The sequence below is a fragment of the Talpa occidentalis genome, unplaced genomic scaffold (genome assembly GCF_014898055.3).
Source record: "Talpa occidentalis isolate TD23 unplaced genomic scaffold, MPIMG_talOcc4v2.1 talOcc4.2, whole genome shotgun sequence".
Taxonomy (NCBI): Eukaryota; Metazoa; Chordata; class Mammalia; order Eulipotyphla; family Talpidae; genus Talpa; species Talpa occidentalis.
The window spans coordinates 131,338,884-131,361,569 of NW_023602073.1; the positions used below are offsets into that span (position 1 = coordinate 131,338,884).

The 22,686-nt window shown below is 38.3% G+C and overlaps 1 protein-coding gene across 4 annotated transcripts in view; it reads right to left on the reverse strand.

The window, feature by feature from the left end:
- Positions 1 to 22,686, reverse strand: part of MAP3K5 (mitogen-activated protein kinase kinase kinase 5) — a 212,589-nt gene that overhangs the window by 38,432 nt on the left and 151,471 nt on the right. For all 4 annotated transcript variants that reach the window (XM_037520445.2, XM_037520446.2, XM_054697862.1 and 1 more), the window contains 4 exons: positions 11,220 to 11,353; positions 7,477 to 7,604; positions 6,094 to 6,230; positions 4,167 to 4,272 (listed from right to left, as the gene is read on the reverse strand). In XM_037520445.2, the coding sequence (XP_037376342.1) occupies positions 4,167 to 4,272; positions 6,094 to 6,230; positions 7,477 to 7,604; positions 11,220 to 11,353 (505 nt within the window). The remainder of the gene's footprint in view (positions 1 to 4,166; positions 4,273 to 6,093; positions 6,231 to 7,476; positions 7,605 to 11,219; positions 11,354 to 22,686) is intronic.

Here is a 22,686-nt window from a genome sequence, read left to right on the forward strand (position 1 = left end):
TAGATCATTCATCCATTTCTTTAGATCTATGCTTCTCCATTCCTGAATTCAATGCTTAGTTCTCTGACTTTCATTCTTATTTCTTAATCAAGAACGCATGAAGGTTCTGAATGCCATTTTTCAAAATAAAGTAAACAATGTTGGTATATTTTATTCTGTAAATCAAATACACGTGGCTTCTGTGGTATGCCTGAGGTCCACAGAATAACAGGTTTAACAGGTCATGAGTCATGAGTGCAGACAATCACCAGTCAGAATGAACATGAGTAAAGTGAAGAAGGTAAGAGATTTAGAAGGCTGCAAGAAATCAGTGTTGAAGAGTGCAATAGGATGAAAACAGCATTTCTCAGGGAACCAGGAACCCCTGGTTCTAGATCTAGGCTGCAGCTTCTCACTGGCTCAAACAGGAGGCTCGATCTGAACTTCCAATACTCCCTGGAGTGATTTTCCACAGTCCAACAATGAATTGGAATTCAACAGGAGCAGATTACTGCCATGTCCAACACTTCTGAAATGCTCGTACAAATGATTCAATCAGAAACAGAAGCCTATGCAAGATTGAATTACTTCAAATCCTGAGGCACTTGCAAAAAGAGCGACTTCAGTATTTTCTGATTTATAAGCAAAGTGACAGACATCTTTTATGAATACTTTCATGCACAGTTTAAAGGTGAAAACTGCTACACAAAATTCCTCTAAGCTATTCCTATGAAAACCATGATTATAAGCAAGAAATTCGCTGCTATTCATAAAAGTGTATTATTTTTGTCAAGTATTTTCATCTTGCCAGGTTTCCCCTCCAGACCTCATCATTACATGGCAGTAGCTCATGTTCCTGTTCATGTACAACTGCACACGTCTGCTCTCAGCTAAGTTGGCAACATTATTGGAGGAAAACATTCCACTTGGCAAAGGATGAGGTAACCATGCTCCTCCGATCACCTACCCTCACAGAAAACTGTTAGCATTTCTCTTCCTTATAGCTTACTCCAAAGTGATCATTTTTCTTGATGTAAACAAAATTAAGTGGTATTTCAGAAAATGTGTTGAAGCCTAGCACATTATTTTGTTGTCTTTAAAACAGAGTTGATGCGAAAACTTTAATTATATGAATTACAACTGATCAAAAATACAGTGGATTAAAAAATTAGACAATTCAAGTAATAGCTTAACAATTAGGCAATGTTTTTATTCATCAGATGATATTTCAAATGAGCGCTATCTGCCAATTGTGTTCAATTATCCCCCATAGAGAAAGTGCAAAAAAAAACCCCCAAAACAGGCTTAGTCATAGCTGCTCCTCTCTTTACTCACAAACACATGACACATGATATTTTACATAAAGAGATTTACAGATCTGGATAATGAAGATGTAAGTCAATCTGAATATTAGCCCCAGGGAAACAAGTGAGAGTATTTTAACTGTAAAGCTCATATCTTATATATCTTTATTTCAAAGTTTAAAAAAGTTACTTTAAAAAAAAAAATCTACTTTAGAATTTCTTTGCCACTGCAACCACCCGAGGAGGTGGTACATACAGCTTAGTGGCTGAAAACATAAACTCATGATGTCACCCTAGAGAGCACAATAAATGAAAATTATAAGCGTAATAAATAAGTAAATTATATAGCATGTTAGAAAGTGACGGGTGATGACTTAAAAAAAGATAGTAAAGAATATTGAGAGTGCCAGGACACTGCTATGTAAGTGGGGAGGGGTGGTCATAGTGGGCCTCTGAGCGAAGACTTTCAGGAGGCGAAGGGATTATCCATGCAGATAGATGGAAAAGTATGAGCATCAGAAGAAAAGCCATGTGCAAAGGCCCTGAAGCAGGATTCTTCCCGGAGGAGTGAAGAAATGAAGGAAGGCCCATGTTTCTGGCACACAGGGAGGAAGAGACGGGAATGAAATCTAAAAGACACACCCCTCTGTACCAGGTGAAAGACTTGCCCGCCACTGTAAGGACTTTGGTGTTTATTTACTCTGACAGAAAGCTACTGAGGGCTCAGTGATTAGGACTTGATTTATGCCTAAAAGGGATCTCTCTGACTGTGATTTTGAGAATAGACAGTAGGGGCAAAAATGGAAGCAGGGAGAACAGGCTACTGAGGTAATGAAGGGGAGGGGTGAGGAATAGATTCAGTTTTGGAGGCATGTTGAAGGCAGGGCCAAGAGGATTCCTTGATGGATAGGGCTGGAGTGTGGGAAAAGAGAGGAACGATGGATAACTGTAAGTTTGGAAAGGCTATCAGCTGAGATAGGGAACAGTGTGGGTGGAACAAGTTTGGGGAGAAGAGACTTAATTCCACTTGGCATGTTAAGTCTAGTTTGAATTACAGTTCTATTGCATTAGCTTTATGAGCTTGGGCAAGTTGTTTAATCTCTTTAATTTTCCCACCATGAACTGGGATAAAGATATCTAAGAGTTAAGGTTGATGTATGAATGTCAATGCAACAACATGTGTAAAGGACTTAATGCAGTCAGACGTGTGGTAATCATTTCAGAAAGGATGTCCCCTACTGCCTTCCCTGTCACCAAATCAACAAGAGGTGAATCAGAACAATGCCTTTCACTTCAGACCCTGAGAAGTTGGCTCAGCACCTGCGAATTGGCCAGTGCTATGAGGCCTACGGTGGTGGGTAGACCCAGTCCCTGGGGATCACGGTGGCTGACAGAACACAGCATATTGTCAAAGATGCCTCTCTTGTGTGAGGCCAGCACAAGGTGTACAGGCAAAGGGCTCAGGGAGGACAGCTTTACCTCATCTTCCTTGGGGATTTTACCAAAAACAAAACAAAACAAAACAAAAAACCCAATGTTTTCAAGATTAGAATATATTAAATTAATATTGTTCAAATTATGTACTTGACATACAATCTGCAGGGATTTCCCCTGCAGAAATTACTGAGTCTTAGTAGCATCTAAAATGTCTCTTGCCAAGTCGAGACAGTATGAAGAAAGAAATGTAAAGGCATTTAAACTTACTAAGAGGTCGAAGCTTATTTTGTTACAAAACCAAAAAACATTCAGAATGTGTTTACTTCTGGGTACCTTCATTGCTGCATGAATGTTCTAAGGAGAAAACTTGCTGAATTTCTCTCTCTCCCCCTCATAGGCTACCAGAACAGATAATTAGCAAGGTGGAGAAAAAGATGGACTTGAAAAGGTCAAAGCAGACAGCAAAGGGTAGATTAAATATCTACCCTTTATCATTTACTAACTGTTGTGACTTAGGTGTGATGTGTGTTGTTTCTCCGATTCCTTATTGGCAAAATAGGGGTACTGCTACCTCCCTCCCAAGATTCAGAAACAGGGACATCTAGCTGTTTTGCTGTATCTTAGACAAAAGATTACTCATGATCTTTTCTAGTGAAATTATTTTTTTCTGATAATAAATCCAAGAACTTAACACTTTGTGACAACAGGCAGGATGGAGTGATAAAAACATTGAGGGAAAAGCAGGGTTGAAGTTCCAGATGCTCTCCCTATACCTTCTGGGCAGCCATCCATTTCTCTGTGCCTAAGTTTCTTGTTTGCTACTGTTACCTTTTTGGAAATCACTTAGTCTCCACCCTCCCAGGACTTTGCTCTAGAGGCAGCCCAGGCAGCCCAGGGGCTGGATTGCCTAATTTCTCAGACAAGCTCTCTCTTCACCCCACTTCTGAGCTGGTGAGTCACTTCCTCTTTCTGAATTGAAATCCTACAGTTATTTATGTTGTGAGTAGAGGAATATACCACAGAGAGTAAACAGATTAGGAAAGAGGGAAATCATAGTCCAAATGGGAAGTGATTAAGGTATGACAAAGAATCACAGAGAGGTTAGACTAAAGAAATGCTAAAAAAAAAAAAAAAAAAGAAAGAAAGAAAGAAAGAAATCTTGTCAGGATTATAGTACAAGTGGGAGAGAACAATGACATAAAAAGAAAAACAAGTAGCAAATTGAGAGAAAACTTCAGTAGTATTAAGAGAAGGTGCAAGTTATATAAATACAAAATGAGAACAGGCCTAGATCAAAATCTATGTAACATTTTCCAGTAAGCCTCAACAGATACCAGCACTCATGTTTGTGAGAACACAGACTACACTTATCTCTCACAGTATGCTCAAATGCACCAATTATTTCTCTAATTACAAAAGATCTGTATCATCATTGCAAAAACATACCCGTAAAAGTTTCAGTACATGGATTTATGCCAGCAAGCCTCTTTGATGTCCCAAAGTCAGAGATCTTGAGGACACCACTGTAGGTATTAATCAACACATTGTCACCCTAGAGAAAACAGGATTTTAATTAAAAATATGTTATCTTTCTCCCAATACTGTTTGTGTTGACTTGCAAGTTCAATAAGAAAAGGCATCTTTAGAGCAAACAAGGACACTAATTTCATACTCTTATTTAATAGTTCCTCTCAAAAGCCTCTTGATACAATTTTTTTTAAAGATTTATTTATTTATGCATACAAGAACTGGGGTACAGGCCAGAGGTATGGCGTGTGAGAGCATTCAGAGAGACAGAGTGGGGAACAGAACAGGCAGACTGACTGAAATACACTGCTGAGGGGAGCAGCGGGCAAGGCAGGAGAGGTCTGCCATGCCTTGTAGGTATCTCCCTGGCGGGCCAAGGATTGAACTCGTGCTGCAGAGGCTGCGGATTGCTTCATAGTGTGGTGCTTAACCCCTTGTGCCACCAGGGAGACCCCCAATTTTTGTTTATAAATTATCAGTTGTTCAGAATTTGCTACTCAGGTCACAAGGTCAAACATGGTTTCTAATTAGAACTTGCTGTGGTTTACAGATAGTAGAGGCTGTGTGTGATATGTATGATAAATGTGAGTATGGTAATCATAAGTTCCCAGTCACTTAACATTCTTTTCTAAGTTGTTTTACTTCTTGTCCTGGAGCATTTAGGGACCAGCACAAATAAATGGGCTTTTACAGTGTTTTAGGAGTAGTTAACATTAACTTACTCTTAATAGTCAGTCTTGGTTAGAAATTGGTTACTTCTAAATTTCCTCTTTTTAAAGAAAATCTGAAGTTATTATAGCTCAGTCTGCATACATGTGATATTGTAACAGGGTGGTCCCCAGGAAAGGGGTAAGTTCCAGGTTCCCTGCCCCACCTAAGGGAGGGTGGAGCTGAGCAGGGAGAGAAGAAGCTGCAGAGGAGACTGAGGAAGGAAGCAGGATGGAGCCAGGAGACCTGGAGGAGGCGCATGGAGCCTAGACACATGAAAAAACTGCGCTTGTCTTTTGGTCATGGACTGGGTGACACAGATGTAGGTGAGACCCATGGGGAGGTGACAATGGCAGCTTTTATCTTGATGTTGATTTTGCTCTTTTTCTTCCGGGCTTGTCTGGTTGTTTCTGGCCCTTTTCTGTGGATCCCCACTGGAAGATGCTTTAGACTTGTGGCAGACTTTGGGGCCTTGCTCTGGGCCAATCCCATTTGGATGGACTTTTACCCACGAGGGGACGGGTAACTTTGGGTGCTTCATTTAGAAACTAGACTCTTTGCCTTACCTGTATTGTTTCCTAGTTTTATTAAAGTTCCTTCCCAATCAAGTCTCATATGTTTTGTGTTGATGAGGCGGATGGCAGAACCCATTTAGAATAGGCAGGTTTGCGGGGATTGGGCGGCCCCTCTCCCTGTCCTATAACAATACTACTTATGAGGGTAGGGAGATTTTTTTCTTCATTCCCACCAATCCTCCATTAATTCAATAAATATTTACTGGGTAGCTATTAAGGACAAGGATACAAAGATTAACCAGCCTATAATCTCCATATCCTGTTCAACTTTGATCTGCTGTGCTACCAGCCCCAGAAAGCACCGAAGCAGTGGCTGGCAGGTAATGGAAACTCAATCTCTGAACATGGTTCAACCTTGAACATGGTTAAGGAGTTTATTCTTTGAATAGAAGAGGTAAGAAATGAGTGTCAGGAAGTAATTCAAGGCAGTGTGATATATTTTTGCTATTTCTAAGATTTATTTTATTCACCATTGTAATTGATATTTATAATGCAACATGACTTTTACAAATAAAACAATTACCCACTAAGGCACAAGGAAAATGAGTCCTAGTTCATTTTACCTTTATATCCCGGTGAACTATCTGATTGTCATGGAGGTATTTTAATCCTTCCAGTATCTGCTTTGTATAAAAGCCAATTGTTTGCTCATTGTCTTTCAGAGGGCCCCATTTGGAACGAAGGAGAGCAGAAAGACTTCCTGTAAAGCAGGGCACAAGAAGGTAAAATTTTATTAAAGTAAGTCCTTTAAAGCACATTAACACTGTAAATTTGATTTAAGCTAATATTTATGAAATATTCACAGTGGCCTAAGGGCTGTACTGGACACTTGGGCTCAAATATGGATTTAAACTCTGAAGATAGTTTTCAAATATAGTCATAAAAAAGCTGACTCATCGAATAATCTTAATTCAAGTCACAATGATTGAGATACTAAGAGACAGAGTGTGTGTCCCTACAATATATCACTTTAACATGGGAGTAATCTTAAGCTAAAGACAATGAAGACCCAAAGACTCAGGAAGAGTTTGTGACATTCCTCTTATCTGCTGAAAGAATTTAGATAGAGGGTCTATTCCAGGAAAGGAATTATCACCATTGGTTAATATAGTACAGTAAGAGGTAGGTGTGGTAGATTGGGAGGAACCCTGCAGAATCTGTTAAAATTCCTCTGTCCCACTGTCTTAGCTTGGCCAAGCAAACACATTTGTCAAATATGTGATCTTTTCATCTTCTTGTGACTTTCCTTCCTTCCTTTTGAAGTGCTAGGCCCCTACTCTCTTTCTCTTTCGACCTAAATAAGATATATTTTACACACACACACACACACACACACACACACACACACACCCCAAATTTGTTAACCATCTTTGGAATTTTTAAGATCTGTGAAGGGTCCCTGAAGGTACCTAATTACATTTTTTCTCCAGTTAATTTGTCAAATGTTAATTTGACTGTTCAACCAACCAAGAAGAAACAAGAGTGGAAGGAAGAAATTTCCCCTCTCTGACAATATTAAAATAGTTTGGCTATTTATTTATCTGCTAATAAACTGCAAGGTAATATCTAATTTTTCTTTTAATGCAGGCAAATTCCACTCCAGTTTCCTCTGTTTTAAGACTCTAGACATTTATACTTTCTATTTACTAAATTTATTTATGCATACAAGAACTGGGGTACAGGCCAGAGGTGTGGGGAAGTGAGAGGAGTCACCAGAGATAGAGTGGGGAGCACAACAGGCAGATGGACTGAAATACACTTCTGAGGGGAGCAGTGGGCAAGACAGGAGAGGTCTGCTGCGCTGTGTGGATAGCTCCCTGGCCAGCCAGGAATCGAGCTTGTGCTGTAGTGGCTGCGGATAGCTTCCTAATGTTGTATCTTAACCCCTTGCACCAACAGGGAGGCCCCGCATTTATATTTTTTAAAGAAAGAAAAATATTTCTTACCTCCTGGGACCTGCTCCATAAAGATTTTAATGAAACCATTCTCACTGAAAGAGCCCAGATACTGGACAATATTTTTGTGCTTAAGATGCTTATGCAATGCTATTTCTTCATGTAGAGGCTGGGAGTATCTAAAAGACATAAAAATGTCAATGAGCTAATTATGTACCCAGACTTTAGTCTATACATGTAAGCAATACAAACTGAAAATGTCAGCTAAAAAAATACCCATATATATAAAATAAAATATGACCATTTAAGGCCCTTATTTCTCATAACATAAATTCTGTGATGTTGAAACTGTGGTAGGGTCTGAGAGGAAATGTGTAGGCACTATTCTAAGCCTTCTGTACTTATATATATTAACTCATTTCTCACAATAACCTCATGAAAAGATACTATTAATATGCTTATCTTACAATGAGGCACTTGCCCAACATCTCAAAGCTAGTAAGTAAAAGAGCTACCATTTGAAACGAAGAAAATTGTTAATTATCCAGATGACTTACTGTCTCCATTAACATGACTTTCTATTCCATTGGTCTCATAACATAACTTTATTATTCCTGAAATTATTACCCAGGGAGACAGAAATTCTAATAACTTTGTTAGTTCCAGAACTTACTGAAAAGCATATTCTCTCTTCAACAAAAAACACAAATCACTTACATCTCAAATCTCCTTGAGATCTTTGCCTTAAAATCTTCATCTTACCATTAACTCTATTGTATTATACTTCTATTTCTTTTTTCTATGCAATCCTAACCAAGACTAAAAGGTCAGCTTTAAACCAGACTTTAAAATTATATACTTTATCAAAATATAAAATGAAAGTATTTTATATTTTTGGCATAATAATATACTTTTGACAATTATTTGAAGTACTATAAAGCTGGTAAACTTTTTTTTTTTAAATAAAGTAATTTTTTTTAAAAGATTTATTTATTTATGCAAGTACTGGGTACAGTCAGAAGTGTGGGAGGGTGAGAGAATTCACCAGAGCCAGAGTGGGGAATAGAACAGGCAGAATGACAAAGAAATACACTGCTGAGGGGAGCAGCGGTCGAGACAGGAGAAGTCTGCATGCCATGTGGGACCCTTGCCGCCGGCCAGAGATCGAACTGGTGCTGCAGAGGCTGCGGGCAGCTTCGCAGCCCAGCGCTCAATCACTGAGCCACCAGGGGAGGCCCAAAGCTGGTAAACTCTTAACAATCCTGAATACAGTGTAACTCTACTAAAATTATTGTATAATTAACTATAGTAGGGTATCAGCAATCATAAACTGAGACTCAAAGCTATTCCTTAATATTTGTTCTGTTGTACAATGCAGACTGCAGATGTGAAATACAAACCAGGTGCCTCATACTTGCTTCAATCCTACATGCAAAAATTACTTAGAATTTACAGTGACAAATCTATATCAACAGAATGCCAATAATAAATACTAGAATTAGTTAATATTGAATAATAGTATTTTCATGGAGTTTTTCAAGGATAAGCTTTCAAGCTAAATAATTAGCAGATTACAAAAATTTTCAGCTTAAACAAATTTATAATCTGTGAATATTACTCAGAAAGTTGTCCACCAAAAAATTGACTTGTATTTTAGATCTTTCATTCATTTCATTTTTCTTTAAAATTGCTCCAGAAGTGGGTATTAAACTGAACCCATTAAAAGGGTATCCACTAGGACAGTAACATTATTTGATAATTACTTGAATGAGTTAACATGAAAACACTAAAATATAATGTTACCACAAAGATACTTAGGTAATGACCCTCAACTTGAACGCCATTTGCAAGCTCTTTTCCCCAGGGGATTTCAAACATTTTCACATTAGTTCAAGAATGCTCTTGATATGCATGAGATACACCAGTGGAAAATATTTGGGCACATTCTACAGATTTAGGAGATCAAGATGACTGAAAAATCTGAAGCAAGCAATTAAGTCAGTTTCTGATGTACAAAAGGAATCCCACCTACTGACCCTCTACTGAAAATCAGTAATGAATGCTGAAAGGTAAGATCCTGCAGAGGTAAAAACACTACTCCCACCCATTATGTAACCCAAGGATAACTCAAAAGATAAAATAATAGTCAATAGTCAGGATTCTTAACTAAGAATAAAAGCTCTTCTCCAACATGGAAGTTAGTAGTAACATCCAATAATTTTCACTAAGCATGTAAGTGCTAAAACCTCAATAAGCACGAAATTATGTTTTTAGAATGTGAAGGAAACACAGAAGGAACTGGTTTTGTTGCCACGATCCGCGTCACAGATGGCCATGTCTAGTGCATGCTGGAGCATACATTATTTACATCCCTCCTATTACCTTCGCAAGGATCCTTTATGACTGTTGTCTTTTTTAATGGAACATCTCTCCAGGGCACATAGATGGAAATACCTTTGTGTTGTATCTCATAATAACAACATGATAGACTCCACAGTCATCTTCTTTGTTGATAACAAGGATGCCCTGCACCAGCTGTTCAGAGAAGGGCTGTTCACGAAAGTGTTTTCAAACAACCCACATGACAATGATGTGTAATGGTTACAGGATCTTTGTTGGTGTTGGTGCGCTGCGCTTGGTGTATGCACTTGGTGTGTGCCCAGCCGTAGTTGAATGAATGGAAGCTACATAGTAATTTTATTTTTCCTAATATAATTGCTATTGTTTTACCATTGGTTTACACCACGATCTAAGTAGCAGTGCACAGTTACACCACAGGAGTGCAGTTACACACCTCATTATGTGTATATACCACACCCAACAATTGTGATTTTTATATAACATTTTCTTCTGGGTGCTTATTTAAATTCATCTAGTAGTAGGAGGGGAAAGGATGTTGCCAAAGCTTAATAAGCTCAGCTACAGCAATTTAGTAAGGACACCCCTTTAAATTTTACATTGTTTCAAAATCTAGCTTAAGTATAAATTAAGAACCCATAGGGATATTTAGCAACAATTTTAACATGACAAATATAATTATATACGCTACTTTAGGTATTGAATGAATTTCTATTACTACTTCATAAGAATTCATAAATGTCTCATGAATTAACCAAGAGAAAACTACAGCAATACCACAGAAAATATAAATTGAAACCATACATGAGGCCCATAGCAAGAGCTATTTACCTGCCCACTCTCTGTTCTTTTTTCTAATGACTGTTTGAAGAGAAAAATGACTAGTTAAAAACTATTGAGTATCTAACTTCCCTTGTAGTTAGTTAGGGCTGGTCACTTTTAGCCAGTGAACAGACATGAACTTATGCTAGACATCTCTGGGAGTTTGCTTTCCGTTTTCTTCTTCCTGCCTGAAATGCAGATATGGGGGCTGGAAGGCACAAAGGCCCCCTTTGAAAGTCAGTATGAAGGGGTTAGGACCTTGGACATTGGCTACAACGAAGGGGGTGATATGTCAGCTTGTTGTCATCAGAGAAGACCTTTCTGAAGGCTTAAAATTTGAAATGAGACCTAAATGATGAACATGAGGTACTGCCACCAAACTTTTTACTCTTCAGAAATTCTGTCCTGTTTCCCCAGAGATGCTTCCTTCCCTATTGATCTTGTACTCGAACCACTGAATGGTTCAGCAATAATCCCCAGAAGGAGCTAATTAAAACCATGGCATTTTTAGACAGTTTCATTAATCAGATCACAACCAAATTATTTTTTAAAATATTATTATCAACTCGAAATATCTTAGAAAAAACATCTTTTACTAGTCACAATGACTGTACCTGCTATCTCTCTCTGGGATTTCCTTGATAGCGATTCTGACCTGGTTGCTTAGGTCTCGACCTGCATACACTATCCCGTAAGTGCCTTTTCCTAAAACGACTCTGTCACCATTTTCATCATATTCATAGTCATACTACAAAAGAAAAAACGGGGAGAGAAGATTGACACATCAGTTACATTCTACATTTTAAACATCAATATTTTTCAAGAGCATTTTTTCTTAATTTATCAAATGGCTTTAACAAGTGGAACAATAAGGTGTTTGAAGAAGCAGCCTCAAAAACCAAAAGATATGCTGTCTCAACATAAAGCAGATAGTGTGTCCATGTTTTCACAATTCTTATGAACACAGTGGGGATTATGTACTTAAATCCATAAAAGGGCTTCTCCCAAATGCTTCCTTGAAATTCTTGTTTTTCAATGATTCTGGATAGGAGTATGATTAGCATCAAGTCTATGAATGTCTAGCACCTCTAAATAATCTTTCATTTGTTTTTCAACTTTTGATATAGGCAAAGTATTTCACATTCTGCCATGAGGGAAAATACCACTTAAAGTCTTTGGGTTGGAAGAAAATTTTGAAGTCTTAATAAATAGTTGATGATAAGCTAAGTATTGTTTTTACTTCACACCAATTTCCCTAAGACAAAAAAATTTTTTAAAAAATGAAAAGAGGGAGAATTTCATGTTTGATGTATAAAGGAAATATCTATAGTCTAAACCCCAACTGTCAAGCATACCAGTCAAACAAGAAAAATTGGATCAAAATGAAAAGGGTATAGAGAGCATTTGTCTTCAGATGTGGAGACATCATCTAGAAATCCACATACTTTATATTGGATTCAAACCACAGAATATAGGGTCATTACATGCTCAAGCATTGTCTCTGAAAACTGTGAAACTATAATTCAGCAGACAAGAACAGAGAATATGTGTTTTCTACTGTCTACATTTTGAGTACAAAATTGGCAGCCACAGCTAGATTCACAGAAAGGTTTGGTTGACCACTGGAAGCAATTGATTTCTAACATTGAAAAGCCAATACATTTAATATTAATAGTGAAAAATAATCCACAAAGAGGATAGTAATCATGGATATTTACACTCAAAACGGTCTTAAAGCAGAGCTGATAAAAAGACAAAGAAAACCAGACAAATATAAATCACAGTGGGTCTTAATAGAATTCTTAAAAAAATTGGTATGTCTAGCAAACAGATCTATAAAATATGAAAGTATCAGACCGTAAAAGGAAGCAGCGATACAAAAATAATCAGATTACTCTGAAATGGGTATATATTCTTGACTTGAGAAATCACTGCTGTAAAGGATGAGGGAGGTGTGGGGCATGTCATTACCAGCTCCAATTTATTTATCTCCAACAGGTTTCCAAGTCTTGATAGAAGCAATAAGGTTGGAGTCCCTTGGGAAAGCTATGCCCAATACCAGGCTAGGACTGCGTGAGCACTGACCTCCTATCATGCACCTTCTCTGACTAAGGACAGGGGCCAAGCTCTGTAAGGTGATATCAGTGGTGACCGTGAGCACCCATTCCTAGGTACCCTGGTTTGTTAGATAAATACTCCTATTCTGGCTGCCTAACATAGAGCTAAAGATTGTCCTAGTCCGGAGCAGGAGAAAGTTATGTTTTCAGGGTAAAGGAATAGGGAGCAGGAATCAATTAACAATTACCCCAACTAGAAGATAAAGCTAAGATAAAGGTAAGGCTCCAGTAAAGAGACATTACATAGTACACCAGTAACAATGCCACCAGTAAGAACCCAAGTCTCCACACTCAATTCCTGTCTGGATTTCCACCATGCTATGCCATCCATGATGGAAATTTACCAGCCAGAACCAGGCCAACAGGAGGCAGGCCAAGAACCATTACCTATGTAGCTCATCTTTGTCAATGCTTCCAATCAAAGGAATAGAAACCTCTACAGTGAACCTAGTTCTATCATCACCATACATTATTATAAGTTAAAAGAATAAAAAAAAAAGAATTAAAAAAAATAAGCTAGCTCATGTGATGGTCATTATAAGCCTGTACCAAAGTAGGGAAGATCTATGACTAGCTCCAACTTATAAATGATCAGAAATATCTCTTCCAGTGAAAGTATTTCAGAACCGAGGTTTAAATCCAGCTTACAAGATCCCAGATTCTGTGTTCTTTTAAGTACTATTTCCAAACACTGGCATCATAAAAGTGTTCCAGCATACTGTTAATGTCCACTGAATATCCGCTCACCTTTTCAAGCTGACATCTGGAAGCCCCCTAGACTCTGTACATTTCTTTCCTTTACTCCTCATATCAAAGTGATTGCCAAATGCTGACAGATTTATTCTCACTTGCTATTGCCTGAGGTCAGGGCGGCCCTGCTTTTCTTCTCTACTGCCCTCACTCTTCCAGCATCTATCACTCCTCTTTCTCAGTCTACATCCCAAGCATAAGCTCAGCTCTTTGAAAACCAGGACTTTATCTTTAATTGCTCTGTCCCTAGTCTCAGCAATCTATCTGATTTGCCATGCTCAGTGATGATCTGCTGAGTTAATTAATCAGGCTTAGAAAAGTTGATGAGAAGCTTTAAAAAATAGGTGCCAAACAGGGACTCCCTGGTGGCACAGGGGTTAAAGTCTCAGCACTATCAAGCTATCCTCAGCCACTGCAGCATGAGTTTGATCCCCAGGCAGAGAGCTACCCACATGGCACATCAGACCTCTCCTGTCTCTCCCGCAGCACCCCTCAGCAGTGTATTTCAGTAGATCCGCCTGTTCTCTCCCCACTCTGTCTCTGGTGAATCCTCTCACTGTTTCCCACCTCCGGTCTACACCCCAGTTCTTGTATGGTCTTGTATAAATAAATGAAAATAAATCTTAAAAAAAAAAAAACAAACAGGTGGCAAACAAAACATTCAGTCAGTATTAGTTTATCTTTGGTTGAAAAGAGTTTTGCCACAGGGGTATTTATTATTTATATTTAAGGACGCTCTTTAAGTTTTAGTTCTCCTCAGGAATCTAAAGCATCAAAAGATTATTATTCTTCTTTAAAGATTATTAGGTATGGGGCCTCTCCTGGTGGCGCAGCGGTTGAGCGCTGGGCTGCAAGGCTGCCCGCAGCCTCTACAGCACTGGTTTGTTCCCCAGCCGCCGGCGAGGGTCCCACAAAAAAAAAAAAAAAAGATTATTAGGTATGGAAGTTGACTCCTGACAACAAAGTGGTCACAGCAAAATTCATAAGGACCTTTGGTAAGATCAAGGGGACTGAACTCACTCCAATGAGTAATTGCTACTTGGGTTCTTTTTATCTTCCCTTTCTATTCTTACGAGATAGAGATATAAACTGAAAAGTCAGGATTGAGGAGACCAGCCTGCTCTCTAAGGGCAGAGAATTATCTGTGTGGTAGCCAGATAAAGCAGAAAGAAGCTGGGCCAAGGACTAAGAGAAGGCAGGGTCTGTTAAATGCCAAACGTGGAGAAAAAGGGGGGTGGGTGGGTAGGTGGAGTGTTTCAAAAAATAAAAAGTAAGAGTACACTGCTTATATATATTGTATTCCATTTCTATGGCAATAGGGTAGCAAATCAGGTTGTTGCTAGGGGAAACAAGTGCATTTTGAAGCAATGATGGGAATACTTCTAGAATCATCCTCCTATTGTTGTCTGCCCACCACAGTCTAAACTCGTGCTGGGAAGAGAATGAATGTAGGATGACAATACTGACAAGGCCAAACAAAGTGGTGATTCACTTAGTCCTTGCTCTGTCAAGGGACCTCTAGTAACACAACCACATTCTCAAAAGCCACTTACTTCCCGTGGTACTTAATCACACTAGGTGACTAGTCACCACACAGACCAAAAGGTAGCTTTGTAATTTTCAGTCTGCATTGCCTTCTTAATATGTAAATGCTAAAAACATTAATCATGATTGATGGCATTAACAGAATGCTGAAAATGCTGCAGGTACAAAGCTGTAAATCTAATTAGCTAGATCTCTCTTCCCTCTGATTTTTCTCAAACATCACCCTCTCAATGAGTCTCCCCTGACATCTTTGTCTAAAATTGTACACACCTTTACCCTGCAACTTGCTAAGCCCTTCTCTGTGTTATTTAAAACTGATCATTGTCATCCCCGGCTGGGGAGACACCCACATGGTGCAGCAGACCTCTCTTGGCTCACCTGCTGTTCCCCTCTGCAGTGTATTTCAGTCAGTCTGCCTGTTCTGCTCCCCGCTCTGTCTCTGATGAATGCTCTTACCCCCCATGCCTCTGGCCCATGCCCCAGTTCTTGTATGCATAAATAAATAAATCTTTAAAAAAAAAAAACACTGATCATGGTCAAACACATGATATAGTTTAACTATTTATGTTGTTTCTTGTCCATTAAATTATGTCCAATGAGAGGCAGAGATTTTTCTCCATGTTGTTGTATCCCCAGCACCTAGAATAGCACCAACCACATAGGAGGTCTCTAAAAAACAAGTGTTGAGTGAATCGATGGGATCTATTTGGATCCACCAACATGGCGTGAAGATAATTTTAAACTGAAAATAACTGAATAAATAATAGCCACAGGAAATAAATATTACCTAAACATTTTTTGCTGACTCCTAAAAAATACAGCTGCCACTATCCATTCTTAGGGACATTTAGGACCATTTGTATCTGAATGAGAAATGACATAATAAAACCTTGTCAAAACTTTTTATGCCTTCCATTTCTCATTGATTTCCCTAAAATTTGCTTTACCTTGAAGTCCTAGTAAGGACTTTTCTTATTAGGATAAATTATTATATTATTATTTTTACATTTTAAAAGGACAGGTTTATTAGGAAAAGGAGAAAGAAATAAAGGGGCACCTGCATAGACATAAGTGGGCAGGAGAGCTGCTTAAGATAAACTCTTAACTCTAGCTGTTCAATGGCCACTTTTTTTGGGTGCTCCCATAAGCATGAATAGACTTTCTTTTCTCCTGTTAATCTGTCTTCTGTCAGTAAATTTGCAGGTCCCCTATCACTGAATCTGAGTTGGTGGAGGAAAAAGTTTTTTTCTTCCCAATAGAATGAATAATGAGTAACAAAAACTGATATATCATACAACATGGTAAGTAAATGGTTTTTCAGACAGTATAGTAACTGTGGGTGTTCAGATTCAGATCTGTGTAAAAATAAAAATAGGATGTAAAAGAAAAATAAATCAGTGCGCTACTTGATGACTCCAAATTGATTTAGATTATTTCTAAATCATAATTCACTGTTAATGTTTGTGAGGCAAACCATCAGACAGGGAAGTGGTAGGTATTTCATCATCCTGCATGTATTTGAACAAAGGAAAACCTTCCTTTTGTCCTGTTTGTCCACACTCCACCCACACATGGGATCAACTTTCTCTTTAAGCACACTGGAAGCTGTGCAAACAGGCTCACTGGGTCAGTTGTTATGATTGCCTCAGGCTCATGTCAATCATTTGCCCATTTGGATTAAAAAAACTGAGGTAGAAATGTATATATAAAAGATGAAGGGCGGGAAGAAGAGGCAAGAAAGGGGAACAGAGAGAGAGAGAGGAGGGGGCAAGGTGAGTAAGAGAAAAAAATGTATGTGTCAGAAGAGGAACAAAGAGGGAGACAACATATTTTGTATTGAGCAAGAAAGATCTCAGTTATTCATATATTTCCCTACCCCCAAGGCAATTTTTAAAAAGAGATGAAAAAATGGGTTGATAATAGCTTGGTTATGGTATTCATACTTTCTTTTTTTTTTTCTTTTTAAGATTTTTATTTATTTACGCATACAAGAATTAGGTTGTACATCAGAGGCTCATGGGGGTGAGAGGATTCACCAGAGACAGAGTGGGGAGCAGAACAGGCAGATTTACTGAAATACGCTGCTGAGGGGTGCAGTGGGCAAGACAGGAGAGGTCTGCTGTGGCATGTGGGTCAGCTCCCTTGCTGGAGATCAAGCTCACGGTGCAATGGCTTATGACAGCTAGATAGCACTGTTTTTAACCTCTGCACTGCTGCAGAGGCCCCATGCTTTCATTGACTTAACATTGATTAAACAACCTCCAAGCTAGTGTTCCAGCATCTACGCCACCCCCTCCAACTGACCTCTCCTCCCCAACCTCCAAGTTTGAGATATTATTTAAACAATTCTGGCTTCATCACACCACAACATCAAATCCTGTAGCATCTACTGGCTGAAATTCTTCTGCTTGGATTAGTGTCACCTTGTGAGACTATGTGATTAAGAGCGAAGCAGAACCACAGTCCTGTCTTGAGATGTTAACAGTCTGGTGCAGGCCACTGAATCACAATGCATTGAGAAGAGTCAGGACAAAAAAGACTGCATAAGAATGACATTAGAAAACAGAAAAGTGATTCAAGGAAGTTGAAAATTGATTCAAAGGAAAAATGATTTGAATTGGATCTCTGTTCCAAGTGGGACAGAGCAGAAAAGAAATGTGGAGTCAGAACTACATGTCAAGCCCAGAGACGGGAAAAGCTTGGCCTTCTGGAAAGGAGTTTGCCATTGCTGGACCAAGAAGTGGACAGGAAGGGGTAAGTTACAGACAGAGAGTTAAGATCACTGTATTTTAAATGGCATCAAGGTTTTTAATTAGGGTAATGACAGGATTAAATCTGTGTGAGAGATCTCTTCAGGGATGACAGAGACTGCATATGAACTGAAGGAGATCAGACTACATGAGAAATGATGATGACCTGAGATTGGGAAAGTGGTGAAGAGGATGAAAGGAAGGGGCTAGAGGAAAGACTGGACATGAGGAATAAGGAAGGCTAGAGCAGAGGTGATGTGTCTGGTTTTAATTACTGGATAAATGCCCTTGCTATTCAAAGTGCATGGAGAGCCTACGACTAGGAGAGAAAAAAATAATAGGGACCATAGCTGATAAGGATTAGAATCTTTATGCTTAATAACCATCAACTGTTCAATGATTTTAATATAAATTTGTAATAGATTGAATTATTTAAAATACAGCTTCACCCTTTTTCCATGTCAACATAATGAGTTGAGTTAAAAACATGGTCTTTAATCATAAGAAGTTTCTTTTTCTGTTTAAAAGCAGAACAGTCCTCTGAAAGTAGGTTAGAGCTATCTTTGAAATAACTTTGTAACAATTTGTACTAATCTTGAAAGTTATGAAAAATTTCAGCTAGGAAAGAACAATTAAGACCTTCTTGTTCAGGGGCCTCCCTGGTGGCACAGGGATAAGTCTCAGCACTATCAAATCTCTCCTGTCTTGCCTGCTGCTCCCCTCAACAGTGTATTTCAGTAGATCTGCCTGTTCTGCTCTCCACTCTGCCTCTAGTGGATCCTCTCACCCCACCAGCAACTCTGGCCTAGACCCCAGTTCTTGTATGCATAAATAAATAAAGTAAATCTTCAAAAACTATTCATTTGAAAAGTGGTCAGACACTGATTTAAAAAAAAAAAAAAGACCTTCTTGTTCAATTGTCATTTAAGGAATGAAATCACTGTAGCCCAGCAAGTGTATGAACCTTATTCAAAGTTATGTTGGCAAAGTTAGGTACAGAGCCCACGACTTCCATGGCCAGCACTGAATCTCACTAGAACCAGATTTAATCACTTGGAGGATTTGACCATGACCCTAAGGAACCTCTCCCATAATCTTACTATTTCAAAGAAGCCTTACTATTCAAATCAGAAAGTTAATCTTAATGTTGGCGTCTGATAGGTCCTTCAAATGCCAGGAAGTCAAAGGATTAGCTTCAAATTTGTAGTTTATAAATCCACAGCACAACACTTTGACATCACTGTACGTGAAATTAAAACATTAAAGACCATCTGACCTTCCCAACATTTTTATTTTGGACAAAGGCACTTAAAGGTTTTCGGAATAATTGACACATTATTGAAATAATTTAAATTCTATTTTCCAATTGAGGTAAAGATCAGAAAATAACTATTCTGCATACAAATCTTAACCACTGTCCAAAGATTATATCTAAAGTGATTCTTGTTTATACTCTAATGGAAAGTGGAGAAATTATTTTTGGTCTATCACTCATGGACTAAAGTTCAAGTTCAGTTAATGGCAATGAACTCATTTAAATCATATATATATATATATATATATATATATTTTAGTATACTGAAAAACTCATTTTAATCAAGACTGTTGAAAATATCTAAGGAATGTTACCAAATATGTAATGGAGCTATTGTATATTTTGCAAACATACATGTTAAAGCTATTTAATAGCTCATACTGTAATGATGCTGTGGTTAGAAAAGGGACAGTCATTGAGAGAGAGCCAAGATGGAGCTCAACATGACAGTACAGAACATCACTACATCCATTCATTAATGCTGTCCCCAAGGAACACCCTTGCCTCTCTTTTGTCCTACAAACCACATCAGCGACATCACTAGTTGTGGTATAATGCATACGATGTCAAAATACTTAAAGCAAGTATGCTCGAATTCAGGGTACTGGTGATACAGTCCAACAAGAACATTGTAGAAGTATTATGGGACTATTCCGAAATTTTAAATTATTCTGGTGAAATGCAAAGAAGAAGTATAGAATGTTTTTCTAATATTAAAAGAACAGTATCTCTGCACTACTTGAGAAGGGTGTATTAAGAGCACTTGACTGAAAGAGCACTGTTGCATAAACAGTTTTTTTGTGGGGTCAGCAGAACACTAAAGATTACTAGAAAGATATCTGAGAATTTCCCTCCTTATTTAGTCATATTTTCTTTAACTACAGGATACATTCTGAGAAATGCATCATTAAGTGATGTTTTTCAGTGTTAATGTCACAGAAACCTAAATGGTAAAGTCTACATCTAAATGGTTGATTTAATCAATAATCAATAGCACAGTTATGCTATTTTCTCTGTTTTAGCTAAGATGGATTATGTTCTCCAAGGAAAGTTATGAGAAAGAGGATAACAATGATAAAAAAAAAAAGTCAGCAACTTAGGACATTGCAGAAGAACTTTTATGAATTTTTCAGTCTGTCATTTTATGATTTTATATTACTAATGGAACTGTTTTATTTTCCTTGTCTTTGTTAATGTTTACCCCATCAGCTGCTGTGTATCAATGGATATAAAATTTAAAGCACATGAAAACAGACATAATGAGGTATAGTCAAAAGAGCATTGAGGTAGGAGTCAATATATCTAGTTCCTAACACAACCACTTGAATCAGAAAACATAAGACCATAAAATTTAAAACATACAAGTAAGAAGAATTGTTTATCACTCTGATAGACAGCAAGCTAATGCATGGAGAAAAAACTTTTTCCACCAAATTCCTCCAATAACTAATGAAAAGTCTAAGGCTTAGCTAGGAATAGCAAAATATCTTAACTACTAGGTACAGAAATTAAATATATGCAGACACAATAATTAGTTACTCAAATTTTCCACTGACTGTCTACTATATATGTCAATGTTTTTATAAAAATTTTAGTGCATGAAATGACATTATCAAAGTGACTTACACCAGTCCAACCAGTGCTCTAGTTTCTTTAATTTCACTTTAACATTAAAAATATAGGGCCTCCCTGGTGGTGCAAAGGGTTAAGACACAGCCTGTGAAGCTAACTGCAGCCACTGCAGCACAAGTTCAATCCCTGCCCAGGGAGCTACCCACATGGTGCAGCAGACCTCGCCTGACTCGCCCGCTGTTCCCCTCAGCTATTTGTCATTCCACCTGTTCTGTTCCTCCACTCTGTCTTTGGAGCATCCTCTCACCACCCGACACCTCTGGCCTGTACCCCAGTTCTTGTATGCATAAATAAATAAATCTTTTTAAAAAACCATTAAAAATCTAATTTTCAGTATTGCTTGCATTCAGAATTCTGCCCTAGGTCAAACACAGGGAAAAGCTTGAAGAACACAGTGGTGTGTCATATCTACAGAAGTGTCATCCTTCAGACACTGCAGAAATTCAAGTGCTAGTGTCAACACTCTTGAAGCACTTGGCATTGACCTTGGCAGTGGTGGAAGGATCTAATTCACACAGAAGATGTGAGAAAGAAAAAGGACACAATCTAAAAGTTGGCACCCAGTCATACCTGAGGCAGAAGGAAAGGATTTTTATGAGGAAGAACAGCATTTTCAGATGATTACTATTACCTCCTCTGTTTATTCCATTAATCTTCCACTGTTTCAGGTTCTTTGTATAGCATACAAATGAGGCCAAAAATAGTTCTATTATTCAAATTTTTCATTAAATTTTGCTTATCTGAATTGCACACAACTGGGAGGAGAATGGAACACATGTAAGGGTACTGTGGTGCAGGAATTGAGGGTAGTCGACACCCTCATAGATAAAGCGTAGTCACTCACTGTTAGATATGTAAAATACTGATCTTCGTATTTCTAAAAAGGGTTCTCAGATACTTGTTTCCCGTCCCTGCTACTTTTTTTAACCAGAGGAATTACAAAATTGTTTTTTATATTAGGGAAAGATTATATTCTGGTTAAGCACCCCCAGAACTGTCACTATCACACACTTACTTTTTACACACACACACACACACCCTTCCCTGCTAAGCCTTTAAATAGGTCAATTATTTATATATATATATTTTTTGAAGGCATAGTATTTTTTTTTTAAAGATTTATTTATTTATTTATATAAGCACTGGGTACAGTCAGAAGCACGGGAGGGTGGCAGAATTCACCAGAGCCAGAGCAGGGAGCAGAACAGGCAGAAGGATCGAGGTACACTGCTGAGGGGAGCAGCGGGCAGCAGGAGAGTTCTGCGCACCATGTGGGACCCTCACCCTGCGGCCGGGGATCGAACTGGCGCTGCAGAGGCTGCGGGCAACTTTGCAGCCCAGCGCTCAACCACTGCACAACCGGGGAGGCCCTGTATATATATATATTTTAAGAATAATAAATACTTATTCAGCACTATCATTTTCAAATGAGGGAAACAACTCAAACTGGTAGCACTGTATTTAGGGGCTAAAACAGTATTTATTATTGAGGTCATCAGCACCCTATCTCTTCATATTTCCTACTTTTTGCTTTCTCTTGGTTTCATTCTTAGGTACTTGCTCTCCAAGTGGTGATGAGATGGATTCCAGCAGCTACTGGCATGCATGGTCCTTAAAGCATGTGATCTCAGAGTCCCCCACTCTCTATTTTCAGTCTCATGGTGGGATACTGACTGGTCCTATTGAATATATTAAACTATCTCAAGTTCATCCACTTGTCTTCAATTCTAGTAGATCTGTTTTATATAAAACTAATAATTATTAGACATTGTTTTAGGTATTAGCATGGTGACATTAAAGTGAAGGCTCATTATCCCTTCCAGCTCCATCCATATTGCTGCAAATGCATGAATTCATCTTTTTGATTGCTGAGTAGTATTCCATTATGTATATATACCACAGCTTTCTTGATCCATTTGTCTATTTTGGGGCATTAGGTTGTTTCCATATGTTGGCTATTATAAATAGTGCT